We start from the raw sequence: 15,705 nt of genomic DNA, 5'->3' as shown, positions 1-15,705 counted from the left end.
TTTTTTTTTTTTTTTTTTTTTTTTTTTTTTGCAAATACAGGACAAAGTGCATATAAGTGCATACGTTTAGAACATTAAATATTTATCTTACTGATTACTGCTTTATTGCCCTTGGAGGAGAATGCATTAAGTCTTAAGTATGCATTTGCTGAGAGGTTCCGCAGATCAGCAGTGAAGCCTGGCTCAAAGTAAATATTTTTTAAAGTGCCATGCAGTGCCTCAAATGAAAGTTTCCCGAGGACCTGAAAAAATAAAGATTGTTGAAACATGAATTTCCTTAACAACTAAGGGACATCTGTGTGTGTTTTTTTTTTTTTTAACAACTCAAACTGTTAGTCTAAATGATTCATATCTTGGCTTCTCCGTTCTGAGTCTCATTTTCCTGGTGATAACGAATGTGTGCCTTTCTGAAAGGGACCCTCTTGAAAACATTAGTAACTTGATGTGTGTTTTCCGCAGCGGGAGGAAACACTGAAGCAACACAAAACCCTATCTCAAGAACTTGTTAACCTTCGAGGAGAGCTAGGTAAGAGCTTGTTTTTTTTAATTTCTTTGTAAGTTTTTGTTTTGTTTTGTTTTGTTTTTACTAAGTTTCACAGCACAAGGGGACAGCTGGAAAATTTGGTTTTCCTATCGGCATCGCGGCTGGAGGTGCAAGCTGGCAGTGGCTAGCTGTCCCACTCTGCTATCTGTGCAAACACTTATATTTCTTTTGAATCTTGGCAGCTTGACCTCCAGTTCACAGAATTCCTGGCACTGATCTGACTAAGCCTAGCAGAGCTTCTGATGACCAAAACATTGCTCTTCCTAAAGACAGGGCAGAGTGATTTCTGGAATTGTATGTGCTCCTGTTAAATAATCCTGTCATACTTTTTTTCTGAACCTCTTTCTGTGTTAAAGAGTGATGAGAAAATGCCTTTTCTGATAATAGTAACTACATTACACTTGCTTGGGGCACTTTGAGAGGAGTGAGCCTACAGGAAAGAAGGACGTGTGCATCCACGGTGGCCTGCCTGGAGAAGGCATCCTCTGTGCCCCTGTGACAAGTTGAACAGGGCTTAGGGTGAATAAGGACCTGGTTCCTCCGGTAGCCATGCGTCTCCAGTGTCTGTAGCACCCACTACCCAGGGCTGTGGTTCCCAAGCTGAGTTCAATTTTGGGTCTTGTCTCTCCTGGAAGGGTCCTCAGGGTTCGGGCGACAGAGGCAGTACTGCCTTTCCTACCTCATGTGCTGTGTTGGAGTGAGCCAGCTGCCTTGGGATCCCCCAGTCAGCCACGGGCACCTCAGCCCAGGAGAATCAGCTTCTGACTTTTGCTTCAGCCAGGTCTGGAGTTGTTCATTAAAAGGCTGAGTTCTTTGCCCTTTGCAGTTTTCTGTGTATGCTCACAGCCTCCTCTTCAAGTGTGAGTGGCTGTGCATATAAATAATGCAAAAGCAACAGCCAGTGTTCATCCAGTTCTAGAAGAAACTGCCCATTTTTCTTTGCACAAGACCAGAATTTCAACATTGTCCGTATAATTTGCTGGACTTGAAGGTTTTCTTCCCCTGCCCGCAACCCCCACGAAGACAAAGATCAAAGAGCAGTTAATGTGGGGCCATGACTTGTCTCTGCATTCCTCTCCCCCCTCCACCCGCCAAGGAGAGGCAACCCCAAACTCTTGGCTCACCCTCCAGGTTCTTAATACCTGGCCTTATTTTAGGCTCTGGAAATGAAGAACTCTTTATAAAAAAAGAACGTTAAGACAGATGGAACTTCGGGACCCCAAAGACTCGCGAGTTCTAGGAAAACAGTTCAAGGAAACCACAGCTCGAGGCTTTCCGCCGTGTCCACCAGACTGCACTCCTTTCTATCCCCCAGATGACCCCCTTAATTTGCTTTTGTCTGTGCCTTAAATAGTGTAATGGAGCCGGAGTGAGCGGGTCAGGAAAGAGGCCTTTGTGTGTGTGTTTCAGAGTCGGTTATGACCCAGCGGAGGTGGGGATGAGCCTACCTGCTGGTTCACATTTCAGCCTCTCCAGAACAGCGGTGGAACACTGCGCTCATTCATGCTGCTTGAATGGGGGATCCTCTTTTTCCCTGTTCGTGGAGAGTGCGGTGAAATGATCCGAATGGGGATCCAGGTCCTCAGCACTCCCGTTGGTCACAGAGCCGGACAGGAAGTGGCCTGCCAGTCAGTACCCATTGTCCCCTTCTCTTCCGTTTGTGATGAGGAGAGTGCGCCCTGGTGTGTTTCCCTGCCGCTGGCCGAGTGTCCGGATGCCGGGGTTGGCCTGTGTGTATCGTTCGTCGCACAGGTGGGAGCTGGCTGACCCCGGTAGTAGAGGATTCTGGTCAGGAGAATGAGTGAGGCGACAGCGCGAATGTCAGTCAGCGGAGGGGATGACGGGACTGTGTCGCTGCTCCTGTTGCGTGAGGTAGGGCTGCCCAAGGAACTATGGAGAGCATTTGGGGAATGGCTCACTCCCGTGAGGGGAGAGAGGGGAAGGCTTTACATAGTTCTTCTGATGGAACAGTCGAGAAGGAACATCCTAAAAACTTCCAGAGGGATTGTTCATAGCATGAACCAAGAGGAAAGAAGGTCGGTTACATAGCAAAGTGGGAAATGCAGTTTAAAAATTTGAGGCAGGGACGCCTGGGTGGCTCAGTTGGTTAAGCAACTGCCTTCGGCTCAGGTCATGATCCCAGCGTCCTGGGATCGAGTCCCGCATCGGGCTCCTTGCTCAGCAGGGAGCCTGCTTCTCCCTCAGCCTCTGTCTGCCATTCTGTCTGCCTGTGCTCGCTCGCTCTCCCTCTCTCTCTGAAGAATAAATAAAATCTTAAAAAAAAAAAAAAAAAAAAATTTGAGGCAATAGGGGCCCCTGGGTGGCTCAGTGGGTTAAAGCCTCGGCCTTTGGCTCAGGTCATGACCCAGGGCCCTGGGATCGAGCGCCACATCGGGCTCTCTGCTCAGCAGGGAGCCTGCTTCTTCCTGTCTCTGCCTACTTGTGATCTCTGTCAAATAAATAAATAAATCTTAAAAAAAAAAAAAAGATTTCATTAAAAAAATTTGAGGCAATAGTATAGAATGCTTAAACTGTGTGGTCCCACTGTCAGGGTCCAAATCTTTGGTGGCCGGGTGATGTAGGAGCAAGTCACGTGACAGGTCTTGAGTCATAGTTTCATTCTCTATTCAGGGGCACTAATAATGGCCTGCTCAGGGGTGGTCGTGAGAATGACATGAGGTAACTCACTGTGAAGTGCCTAGCACCAGGTGTTACCTACTACTAAATAGTGGGAATTCACATGTGTGCAGTTTATAGCTATGTAGTAATTACCCACATTGGCTGTTTTTGGGGGGCATGGACTACACTGCAAGAAGGAATTGTAATTAGACCAAATACTATTAGAAATCCCTCAGGATGGGTTGGGTGTTATGTTTGTTTGTTTTCTGACTCCCAAGTCGGAAGGGCAGTGAGAGGTGGTGGGTCCCTTCCTGACGCAGTAGAAGGGCTCGCATTGTGGAGTCTGCGGTGTAGGAATGGGTCCACGTGTTCTAGCTAGGAGTTCCCTCACTTCTTTGAGTCCAATTTCCTCATGGGAGATAGGAAGTTAATGTGTATCTGGCTGGATTGTCATGGAGCTTGGATAAAACAGTGAGTTGTATGAAGCAGCTGTCATAGCGCCTGGTCCGCCACAGGAACCTCAAGAAGAGAAAGAGCTGCTACCATCACTGTCATCCAAGTGTCCACCATTTCTCTCCAAAATCATGGGGGGCTCTTGTTGTCCTTCTCCTGCTGGGTATTATTTCTTCCTCTTCTCTATGAAACTATAGGCAAGGTTCCTAAACTAAGAACTACAAAATAATAATAATAATAATAATAATGTAATAAAGGACAGTAGAAACTCAGGAGCACTGAAACCCAAGTAGAGTCTGTGATAATGACCTTTGGAATCTGCCTCCAACTGTCTGCTCCATTGACTGACTTTCCTGTTGTCTCACTGGTTGCTCTGACAAATGTCCTCTTCTGCCAAGTTCACCCAACTGAGCTCAGAACAAAAGCCGTAAGGCTCCTCTGCCCCTGGAATCCTCAATACTTTACAACCATGTATTTATTGTCTTGTGTTTTCTTGTTGTCTTCAGATAGTAAATTGCTTCATTTCAGAGATTCTTTGCTCCTTACTATGGAAAAAGTATATATGCTTTCCATTTTCCCAAGTAGTTGATAAGTACTGATGGGCATTTGAAGTGTTTGAGTGTTGGTTTCTTTGTATTTAAGGACATTGTGTGGAAATTAAAATTGCAAAGTGAGAGGAAAATAGCCCATAGTTATGGTACCCTTGACAGAACATTTATTTTTGCATATTCTCTTGTGTCTTTGTTTATATGAATATATATGACTTCATATCTTGACTTGTTTGTGAAGTTATGACTTACATAGAGTGGAATGCTTGTTGATAAACACATATATAACCTGCACCTTTATCAAGGTATTGAAGATCTCTGTCCTCCCAGAAAATCTCCTCATGCTCCTTTCTGGTCAGTGACCACCACCCCCCCCAAGAAGCAAACACTGATCTGATTTTTATCATGTAGGTTATCTTGTGTAGCCGAGAATTTCATCTAAATGGAAACATGCATTATGTTGTGTCTGATATTTTTCACACAGAAAAAATCCTTTTGAGATTCATTCATGTTATTTTATGTGTCTTCTGATCTGTTTTTCGTGTGTCAAACCCTTTTCCCTCTTGCCTCTTAGTCTTTGTTATGGTTATGTTGAATGACTTGGGAAAGTCTTCGTGGATGTTGCTTGATTTCACTAACCCCTTTAGGGTTGGAGTATAGCGAGGGTTTCACTGTTCGCTGTCATCCCCTCCATTCCCCTGGTTTCAGCTACAACCTGTGGGTCATGATGCACTGATTTGTTATCCTAGTTCTCTCCTTCCAAGCTGTAGATGAGTTTTGCCCAGTGCAGAGCTGCCTCCAGGAGAGCCAGTGGTTATAATCAGACCTTCGGACTCCCCAACCCCTTGCTTCCAGAATGTTCTGCAGTGTCTCCTCATTCAGGCCTCTTTTTTCCTCAAAGTCTGTTTATCATCTTCTGCAATGACATCATCACTCACTCACCACCCAAGCTAACAACAGGTATCACACAACTTTTCCTCCATCTTCTACTTGGTAGTCTGTGTTCTAAGTATCACAGTATCTGGATCTGTTCCTCCTCTGCCTTCTGGCTGCTGCTGTTCTAATTTTAAGCCCCATAATTGCTCACGCCAGATACATTCCAGTGGTCACCCAACAGGTCACCTTGCTCCAGGCCTGCTTCTGTCCTCTCCACATGCTATCGGGACCATATTTAAAATAAATCTCACATCTGTCCTCTATTGGACATCTTTAACAAACATCAGTGACTTCATTTGGGCTTTGGCAGAAAGTCCAAATATCCTCTAGCTGCCATGTATGGTTTGACTGGAACTCTCAGCCCAGCTTCGTGATGTCGGGACATTCCTTTGCCTTTCTTCACACCTTCTTTCCTTTCCTCAAGTCCCAGCCATGGGTCCATTCATACCTCTCTGACACATGATATCCTTTCTGCTTGAAATGCTCTCTTCTTTTTTACTGTCTTTCTATTTTTGCTTCTTAAACTTCTCCCTACCTACAGTGACTCACTGAGTCCTAATGAAAATACCATATCATCAGCTGAGTTTTACCTGATCTTGCAAGCAAGTTAATTGTGCCTTCTACTGTGACCTTCAAGAAACTCTGTTCTTTGGGTAGTTTCTAGACCTCTTCTCACAATCCAGAACGATGAGCCCTTCAGAGACAGTATCTCCTTCATGTTTGCAGCTCTCCCTGCTGATGCCTTTGTGCCTGGCATTTATTACCTCAGTGAATGAGTGACTTTTATATTGAAGATGGTAACTAGGGGAAGTTGGTATTATCCTTATAAATTATAATACTCAGTGGTTTTGTGTACACATGTTTTCCTACAAACCATTTAAAAATAACATGCATGTTTTTAAGACTGAATAATAATAAAGTAAGGTGAACTATAATTCCCTTGGAAATATTTTATAATTATATCTGAATGCCGTTAGATCATTTGGAAAGTGTTAGCCCTTGAAATAGATGACAGTTCAATTTAATGGTCTGTATCTGCAGCAAGCATTTGGCCTCTGGGATGGAGAATAAGTATATCATTCTGATTTTTTTAAGAGTTGTGTTGGATCAAAACCAGTATGATAGAGAACCATAAATTATGATCTTTGGGAGTTCTACTGCTTTTTGTTAATCACTAGGATCACATTTTTATCTAAATTAATGAATAAAAGGTATTTTTTTATTGAAAAGGTATTTTATGTGTTTAGCCATCAGAATTAATAGCTAATGTACATCTTTTTTATAGATGTTCCATCGATTTTTATTCAAGTTTTTAATCTTACTGAGACTTAAAAACCTGGTCAAATGAACTAGATTTCAGAACTTGGAATTCTATTCACAGGCATTCCTCTAAATTTAATATCATTTGCTCTGAGCTGTTTGGACAATGCACATCTCTCTCTCTCTTTTTTTTTTTTTTTAAGATTTTATTTATTTATTTGACAGACGGAGATCACAAGCAGGCAGAGAAGCAGGCAGAGAGAGAGGAGGAAGCAGGCTCCCTGCTGAGTAGAGAGCCCGATGTGGGGCTCGATCCCAGGACCCTGGGATCACGACCTGAGCCGAAGGCAGAGGCCTTAACCCACTGAGCCACCCAGGCGCCCAGCACATCTCTTTTATACATTTGTCCTAATAGTCTCTGTTTAATGCCACAAATGGGATTTGAACTCTTAATTCACTAGCACTAGTTGATTGTTTTTCTGTGTATGTAAAAATTATGAGCTGGATATGACAGTAAGATCTACTGAATGCCAGCTCTTTCTGACAGCAATACTCAGCTCCAAGTCTACTGGTTAGTATTTTATTAAATGACAGGAAAGGGAAGGGAAGGGAGGGAGAGAGAAGCAGGAAGGAAGAAAGAAAGGAAAAGTAGCTGAGACTTAAAAGTAAAGTAACCTTCCTAAGGTCAGACAGCTAGAGAGCAAAGTGCCTGGGTAACGGCCTACGTAGCCTTGGTAGGTCCAAATTCCTGTTCGTGGTAACAGGGAAAGCATGATGAAAATATTCGAAAGGTCAGAAAATCATGTGATATAAGTACTCCTTTGCATTGGTAACAAGTTTTAGGATCTTTCTATTCAATTCAAAAATTCAGGAAGTACTGTCAGATTAAAATAGGACTTGTTATTGTCAGTTAGGGAAAAGTGACTTGGCTCTGCCAGAAGCAGTGTATAAATTGTCTAATCAACACTTGATTGGTGTCTATGAACTTGCGGCTCCCACACACCTTGTGGAATGTGTTAATTCTTTCATGAGTTTTGTCTACAGTTATGACTTAACAGCCTGTGTATTTAAAATAATTTTTAAACTCTGTAAGGTTAAGTCGCTTTGGAGTTGCGGAATTCCAGAAGTGGTTTTTGAAGTGGGCTTTAATGAAAAAACTGCTAATATAATGAGAGCCAACTATATACCCAAAGAGAATTCTTTCTCTTCCCTGAGCTGATTGAGGATGTTTTTGATACCACCTCAGACATAAATCATTTTCCCCATCCATGGCTGTCCATCGCATACTCAGCCTTTGGCTGGCTGTGTCTTCAAGTAAAAGGTCACATTCTGTCACCTGTACAGATACACAGTAATACCAAGGGTATCTGTTTTGAAAGCCTATAGAGTCTTCTTCCTTCTTCTGTAACTTGTCCTAACTTGTCCTTGTCCAGTTTTGATAGGATCAGTTTTGACTAATGTCCTATGTCCAGAATGCTGGTTCTCAGACTTCCCTGTGTGATAAAATAGACCAGGTTAGAATCCAGATTCATAGTTGTGACTCAGGTGGCTTGGGAACAGAGCCCAGCAATGCGCTTCTGATGACCGTGCAGGTGATTACCCTACAGTGCTCTGTGGGGTACACTTTGACACCACCCTAGGTGTCCAGAATGTTGTTTTTTGATTTAAAGTATATACAGATCAAGCAAGCCCAGCGAGACAGTCAACAGTAATGCTGGGAAGCACCAACTGAATTGAGTCTGTTCTTGTACATCGGCTTCCAAATGAGCTTTAAATGCGTTGTTTTGCTGTCCGTGTGATTTCTTTAAAGTCCTAACTGATTTTTCTCAGGCCTGAAGTGTAGAACCCTGTGTCTGTTACCCAGCCAGGCTTGGATCTCTGATCCACTTTCATGCCTAAATGTTTTCACTGGTCCATGGAATGTTGCTGTTGTCATTGCAAGAGCGTCTGTTTTGCAGCATGTCGTTGGCCAGTGAGTAAGCTGAAAAACAGCAGAGCCTTTTCAGACTTTTATTGGCAGCGAGATCCACGGGCTCTGAGGAGGCCCAGCTGGCCCCTCTGTACCTAGATTGTCTGGCTGGGCCAGATCATCTCTCTCCACCCCACTGCCCCCACCCCCATTCAACACAAATCAGTATTGAGGGGGTGAGATCTTTTTTTTTAACCTCCCTTATCTTGCAGTTTTTCTAGCTTCTACAAGAGAACGTGCCTTAATAGTCTGAGACATTCCTTGCAGGTAGAGATTAAATTCTCGCTTACACATTGCAAGTTGTGGGGCACCTGGGTGGCTCAGTGGGTTAAGCCTCTGCCTTCGACTCAGGTTATGATCTAAGGGTCCTGGGATCGAGCCCCGCATCAGGCTCTGTACTCAGCAGGGAGCCTGTTTCCGCCTCTCTCTCTGCCTGCTGCTCTGCCTACTTGTGATGTCTCTCTCAAATAAATAAAATCTTAAAAAAAAAAAAAAAGACATCACAAGTTGAGAAAATAGCCCTCAGAACCCAGATGAGGTTCTGAGCTCTGTGCTATATATCTGCACTGAAAACATTGAGTAGATTGGCATCCTGGACCCAATTCTGCCCCTTCAGTTCCCTTGCCAGTAAAAGGAGATTGAAGATAATATCTCTTTTATTAACTCAAACACCGTTACATGAAATCGTAGGCATGAGAGCACATTGTAAAGCATGGGCTGAATTTAAAAGGAAACTAGTATGAATTATAAGAGAATTGAGAGGCCAGGCATTTTGTAAAGCAAATTCCTAATAAGTTAGGATTAGTGAGAGGCTTTTGAAAATCGTTCATGTTGATTCACATAATTCCCAGGAGCCATCAGAAAGCTGTCTGTAGCTCATTTTAAAATTTAGAAGAAGACTGTTCTCTGTCATGTGACTGCCAAATTTCTTGGTCATAGAAGGAAGGAATATATTTTGGAAAGAAACTGGAGGTCTTCTGAGTCAATGATCATGGCACAGGCAGTTTGTGAAGCCTTGCTCTACAAAATCCTTACCAAACACTAACGTTAGCGGAGTGGGTGGTGTTTGTTCCTACCTTGCTCACCAGGAAACTGAGAGGCAGAACGTTGGAATTGACCGTGATTGGATCGTCTAGGTCCCTGCCCTTTGGTTGTAGGCTCCTGGTCTTTCCCCATGTAGTGATTTACTTTTTTAAAATGGCATCTTGATAACTTTATTCACTTATATCTCCTATCTCCCATTTTAAACTCCCTAGTTTAAGAGAGCAACCTCCAGAGTCATTCACTGTGGGAGTGGGTCATGACCAGGTATCCCTCTATAGAATAAGAAGAATATTCTGAAGTAGTTATGCTACTATGGTAAAAGATAGTGTCCCCATTCACGCTTCTGGGGCTGGGGTACAGTAGAAGTAAGATAAGATACTTACTTGTTTCCCCTTTACTTTTATAGACAATTGGGAGCATATTATACATGCATTTCTGCACCTTGCTTTTCCACTTGACAGATCTTGAAGTTCAGTACATAAAGAACTTTATCAGTCCTTTTAAATAGCTGTTAAATTGTCTTATTTTTGGAAAGCATTCCATTGTTTTGATACACCACAATTAATTTAACCGGTTCCTTCCTAGCATACATTAGGGTGTTTCTGATGTTTTGCTGTTACAGAAATGCTCCAGTGAAAAACCCCAACATCCCTCATTTTATGTATGTGGGAATATATCTGTATAAATTCTTACTAGTGGCATTGCTGGGTCAGTGGACTATGCAGAGAAAACATGACAGGCCAAAATTAAGGGACATTCTAAAAATACCTGACTCCAAAACTGTCGTGATGGGGGGATGGGGGAAGACCCACTCATAGACCAGAGAGACTCAGGAAACATGACAGCTAAATGCAGTGTGGTATCTTTTTTTTTTTTTTTTTTAAAGATTTTATTTATTTGTCAGAGAGAGAGAGGGAGCGAGCACAGGCAGACAGAGGGGCAGGCAGAGACAGAGGGAGAAGCAGGCTCCCTGCCGAGCAAAGAGCCCGATGTGGGACTTGATCCCAGGACACTGGGATCATGACCTGAGCTGAAGGCAGCTGCTTAACCAACTGAGCCACCCAGGCATGGTATCTTGGATGGGATCCTGGAACAGAAGTAAGGGATAAAGTTTGGAGTTGAGTTCACAATAGCGTGCCAATGTTGGTTTCTCAGTTTCAACAATGTCCCATGGTAGTGTGCAGTGTTAATGTTAGGGGGAAAGGGGTGAGAGGTATCTGGAAACTCTTCTCTCTTTGCAGCTTCTCTGAAGTTCTAAAATTAATCTCAAAGTTTTTTCTTAAAAAAGCATTAGTGGAAAACTGGTAAAGTCCAAGTAAAGTCTATAGTATGGTTGCTAGTATTGTTCCAGGGTTAAAAGCTTAATTGTGACAGATGTCTCATGATTACGTAAAATGCTGACATTTGGGACAGCTATGTGGAGAGTATATAGAAACTCTGTGTACTATCTTCTATAAATCTAAAATTTTTCACAATTAAAAGGTTTTTTTTTTTTTAAGATTTTTTATTTATTTATTTGACAGAGATCACAAGTAGGCAGAGAGGCAGGCAGAGAGAGAGGAGGAAGCAGGCTCCCTGCCGAGCAGAGAGCCTGATGCAGAACTCGATCCCAGGACCCCGAGATCATGACCCGAGCCGAAGGCAGCGGCTCAACCCACTGAGCCACCCAGGCTCAGTTTTTTTTAAAGCAAGTGTACTTCCCTGAGAAATGTGTCTTTATTTTTCCTTTTCAAATTTTTATTTAAATTCTAGTTAATTAACATATAGTGTAGTAGTAGTTTCAGGAGTAGAATTTAGTGATTCATCACTTACATACAACACCCAGAGCTCATCACCAGTGCCCTCCTTAGTCCCCATCACCCATCTAGCCCTTCCTCACCCCCATTCCTCCATCAACCCTCAGTTTGTCTCTGTTGTTAAGAGTCTCTTATGGTTTGACTCTCACTTTTTTTTTCCCCTTCCCCATGTTCTCTGTTTTGTTTCTTAAATTCCACGTATGAGTAAAATCATATGGTATTTGTCTCTCTGGCTGACTTATTTCGCTTCGCATAATACCCTCTAGTTCCATTCAAATTGTTGCAGATGGGAAGATTTCATTTTTTTGATGGCTGCATAGTATTCCTCTGTGTGTGTGTGTGTGTGTGTGTGTGTGTGTGTGTGTGTCTGTACACCACTTCTTTTATCCATTAATCAGTAGACGGATATTTGGGCTCTTTCATAATTTGGCTGTTGTTCGTAATGCTGCTATAAACATTCATGCCCCTTCAAATCTATATCTTTGTAGCCTTGGGGTGAATACCTAGTGCAGTTGCTGGACTGTAGGGTTTCTATTCTATTCTTTTTAAGGAACATCCATACCGCTTTCCAGAGTGGCTACACTGGTTTGCATTCCTACCAATAGTGCAAGAGGGTTCCCCTTTCTCCTCAACCTTGCCAGCATCTGTTGTTTTCCAGTGTTTGTTAATTTTAGTCAGTCTGACTGGTGTGAGGCAGTATCTCATGGTTTTGATTTGTATTTCCCTGATGATGAGTGACATTGAGCATCTTTTCATGTGCCTGTTGCCCATCTCGATGTCTTCTTTGGAAAAATGTCTATTCCTGTCTTCTGCCCGTTTCTAAACTGGATTATTTATTTTGGGGGTGTTGAGTTTTAGAAGTTCTTTATAGATTTTGGATACTAACCCTTTATCAGATATGTCATTTGCAAATCTTTTCTCTCATTTTGTGGGCTGCCTTTTGGTTTTATCAATTGTTTCCTTTGCTGTGCAGAAGATTTTCATCTTGATTAAGTCCCAGTAATTCATTTTTGCTTTCATTTCTCTTGCCTCCAGTGACATGTCTAGTAAGAAGTCGCTATGGCCAAGGTCAAAGAGGTTACTCCCTGTGTTCTTCTCTAGGATTTCAATGGTTTCCTATCTCAACTTTGGGTCTTTCATCCGTTTTCAATTTATTTTTTTACATGGTAAAGTAAGAAAGTGGTCCAGTTGGGAGAAAAGAGTGAAAGTGTCCAGCACTAAAAGCAGGTGTCTGACTTCCCCGATGGCTAGAAAGAGAGAGGGACTCAAAGCAGGAAGAAACGTTAGACACAGGCGTCTCATCTCCCTCATAGCTGGTGCAGAGAAGGGGGAACACTGCTTGAAGAAGGGTTGCCACCCACAGCATGCCTACCAGAAGCTCCTGGAGAAAGTGTGTCTGTTCAGTTGGGGAATGAAGTCCTCTTATTTTTTTCTTTATCTTTCCTTTCTGTCACAATGTGTGACACACAGTATGTGGCATCATGAAAATTTGTACGATTTCCATGTGACCTTACCTCCTCCTTTTTTTCTTTTTTTAGACTCTATGTCCAACTTAGATAAACTCCTCTAAAAGTTCGGAAGATTCTGTTGCACCCAGTGTTAAGAGCTATAGGAGTAGGAAGTAAAGGTTGGAGGTGTGTGGGTACCATAGTGCCTCACCATATGTGTGTGTGTATATATATTTAGGTTTGACTACTCAACAAGCAATGCTGCTTTTTAACTGTCACATTGGGTCCTGGGACCCCAAGCATGTCTTGGAGGACTCTTCAAACGCATTTGAACTGGTGGACTTTTTCAAGGCCAGGAATAAGAGTCATAACAGCATTTATCACATACTGACTTGGTTCAGGCACTGGGTCGAGTGCTTCTCCTGTATTATCTTATTTAATCCTGCAGGGAAGGTGCTAAATATTATCTGCATTTTTAAAAAATGAGGAAATGAAGGCTTAGAAAGCTTAAGTAATTGGCTCAAATCACATGGCCGGTAAATGGTGTGACTGAGAATTGAACCTAATTATTCTAGCTCTCGTCTTTTAAGTCATTTATTTATACTCCCGAGGATTAAAGTATTTTGGGCTGTCTCATGATGAAGCATGCTACCCAGATACAAAAGTGAAGAAAGCTCTGTAACATTTTGCAAGAATATTGCAGCTGGAGGGCCATGTAGGTTTTCTATATAAACAGGACATTTATCAATCTCCAAAGTGAAATGGGTCTCTATGAGATGGAGAGAATACAGATCTAACCTCCTCCTCTTAGAAAAGGCCACCGGGACTAATTAGGTAATGGCTGTGCTTCTGCTCCTCGGGGATGATGGCTAAGCGGCCCAAGATGAATCCAGTTCTGTTTTTCAGAGGTTCTAATTGACCGTGACATGGGGCCTTTTCTAGAGGTCATCCAAATAACTATGCGAAAAGGGAAAATGCTGAGCATCTCACCACTTTTTCTGAAATACTTTTTCCTTCTCAGTTATGTATGCTAAAACTATGTTGTTCCTGTGCTATCATTGGCTTAGAACTCTTGACAGGCATGGTTTGTCCCAGGGTGAAAACACCAACTTCTGTTCTGTTCCATGACCGTCTGCTTTAGGGGTAGCCTTGTAAATGAGTTCGTTTCTTTCTTTCCTAATTCTGAAAACTTTTTCTTATTCTAAGGTGGACTGCTGGAGATAGATAGCTTTTGCAGTTCCTCTACTCTATCTCTGGACAGTGGTCTGTTGGCACCCTTCGTCACAGACAGGCTTTTAATAATCGCTTAATAGAACAGACTAAAACATCAGGACAGAAAGATTACTTTGTACTCTATGGATGTTGTATTTGTGCAGTAACTCCTTGAAACCCGTATCACCTAATACTATGAAAGCTCCTTGCTTGCTTGCTCAAAATCCTGCAAAATCTCCTATTTTGTTCTGGCTTTCATTGGGTGCCTAATGAATTGCCTGAAAGCGAGTGGAACTCTGAAGAGTAAGCGAGGAAGAGACAAGGCCGAGCACAGGAAGTAAGAGAGAGAGGTGGCATTAGACACTGCTCCTCTGCTGTCCTAAGCACAAGGGCAAGTCCATGACTAAACCCAAGGGGTCACATCCATCACCCCTCCCCTACCCCCAACAGTGTGTTTCTGGCGAGAGGAGCACTCAGAACCTTGAGGCAGTGTTGACATGGATGTCCTTTCAAAAAGTATTTCATGAGCCAAATAAAAATGTCTCTTCAGGATCCCAGGCCAGCTAATTCAGAGTAAAGCTGTTGATGTGAGCGATGATTTCAGCCCAGCTGTTGTCCGCACTGAACCAGGCCTGTTGCAGAGCAAAGGTCCGTGCCCAGCTGCCGGCTGATGTCACTGCCTGGGGCTGGGCCTGCGCTTGTGGTACTGACTGGGAGCAGACCATCCTCCCTCCCCGAGCTGGCCCTCACCCATTTTTCCTTTCCCCTCCCCTCTGCCTTCTCTTCACCCCCCTCACAGTGGCCAAGGAAACTCAAACACTTGCAAGCTTTTTTTTTTCTTTTCCTTTTCCTTTTTCTTTTTCAAGATTTTATTTATTTATCTGAGACCGAGAGGGAGCACAAGCAGGGCAGGGGGAGGGGGCCGGGGGGGGGGGGGGGGAGAAGCAGGCTCTGTGCTCAGCAGGGTGTGAGGCCTCTGAAGGAATACCAATAGGGGACATGTGACTAATAATATTTCTACTGCCACATGGCATAGTATCAAGAAAACAAGTCTACCTCATTGTTGGAAATTCATCCCAGAAACTGGCCAATTTCACATTACTTAAGTTGAATGATCATTAAGCTCAACTGTCCTTTTCTCTGCCCTGAAACTCTTACTCCTCCTACAACTGCAGAATCCTTACAAAAGAGAGGTAAGGATTAACAACGGACTTGCCAGGACTCCTTTTACATGACTGCATGGGCCCTTTGGGATACTCCTGACAGAGTAGCTCTCATTTCCCCTGTATTGAATGCCAGCGAAGGAAAGCTGGAAAAGTCAGAAGTCAAGCTTCCTGAGCAATGGTAAAGATATTCCAGGATTTATTGTAGTGTGGGTGGGTGTGCATTTATGTGCAAGTTCTGCAATGTATCGTTAATCGTTATGTGCTTTCAGTAGTGGTGGTGACGGGTAGGATGCTTGGATTTTAAATTCTGCCTTTCAGATGACTTTGCCTTTAAAAATAATGACTTTCTGATATATGGATATTGTAGCTTTTAAAATGTGTTTTTTCTAAAGCTGGTATGCTCTGGTGATCGTGTTCAACATATTCTAATATTTTGTTTTTATTACTGTACTTTTGCAATCGGCTCAGATTAAGTCAAAACTTAAAATCCCTTTATTTCTTCTTTCTGATCTTCCCGGTTCCGTGTGTCTTCGCTTCTCCCTGCCGGCCGGCCTTAGAGCCGCCTCGGCCAATCAGAGTCTCCTCTCCTTGTCGCCCCTGCACTGATTGGTCAACATACAAAAGGGTGATCCTCCCTTGGAAACTGGGTTTTTCTCAAGTACTTGTTATTTCTTGATAGATGGTTGAGTGGGGGGGGGGGGGGGGGGGGG

The 15,705-nt window shown here is 43.0% G+C and overlaps 1 protein-coding gene across 7 annotated transcripts in view; it reads left to right on the top strand.

The window, feature by feature from the left end:
- MTUS1 (microtubule associated scaffold protein 1) overlaps nt 1-15,705 on the top strand; it is a 168,970-nt gene that overhangs the window by 141,392 nt on the left and 11,873 nt on the right. For all 7 annotated transcript variants that reach the window (XM_059384386.1, XM_059384389.1, XM_059384388.1 and 4 more), the window contains one exon: nt 460-526. In XM_059384386.1, coding sequence (XP_059240369.1) covers nt 460-526 — 67 coding nt within the window. The remainder of the gene's footprint in view (nt 1-459; nt 527-15,705) is intronic.

The sequence above is a fragment of the Mustela nigripes genome, chromosome 18 (assembly GCF_022355385.1).
Source record: "Mustela nigripes isolate SB6536 chromosome 18, MUSNIG.SB6536, whole genome shotgun sequence".
Lineage (NCBI taxonomy): Eukaryota > Metazoa > Chordata > Mammalia > Carnivora > Mustelidae > Mustela > Mustela nigripes.
The sequence above is the reverse complement of the archived record's forward strand: the minus strand, read 5'-3'. Positions and strand labels throughout refer to the sequence as shown.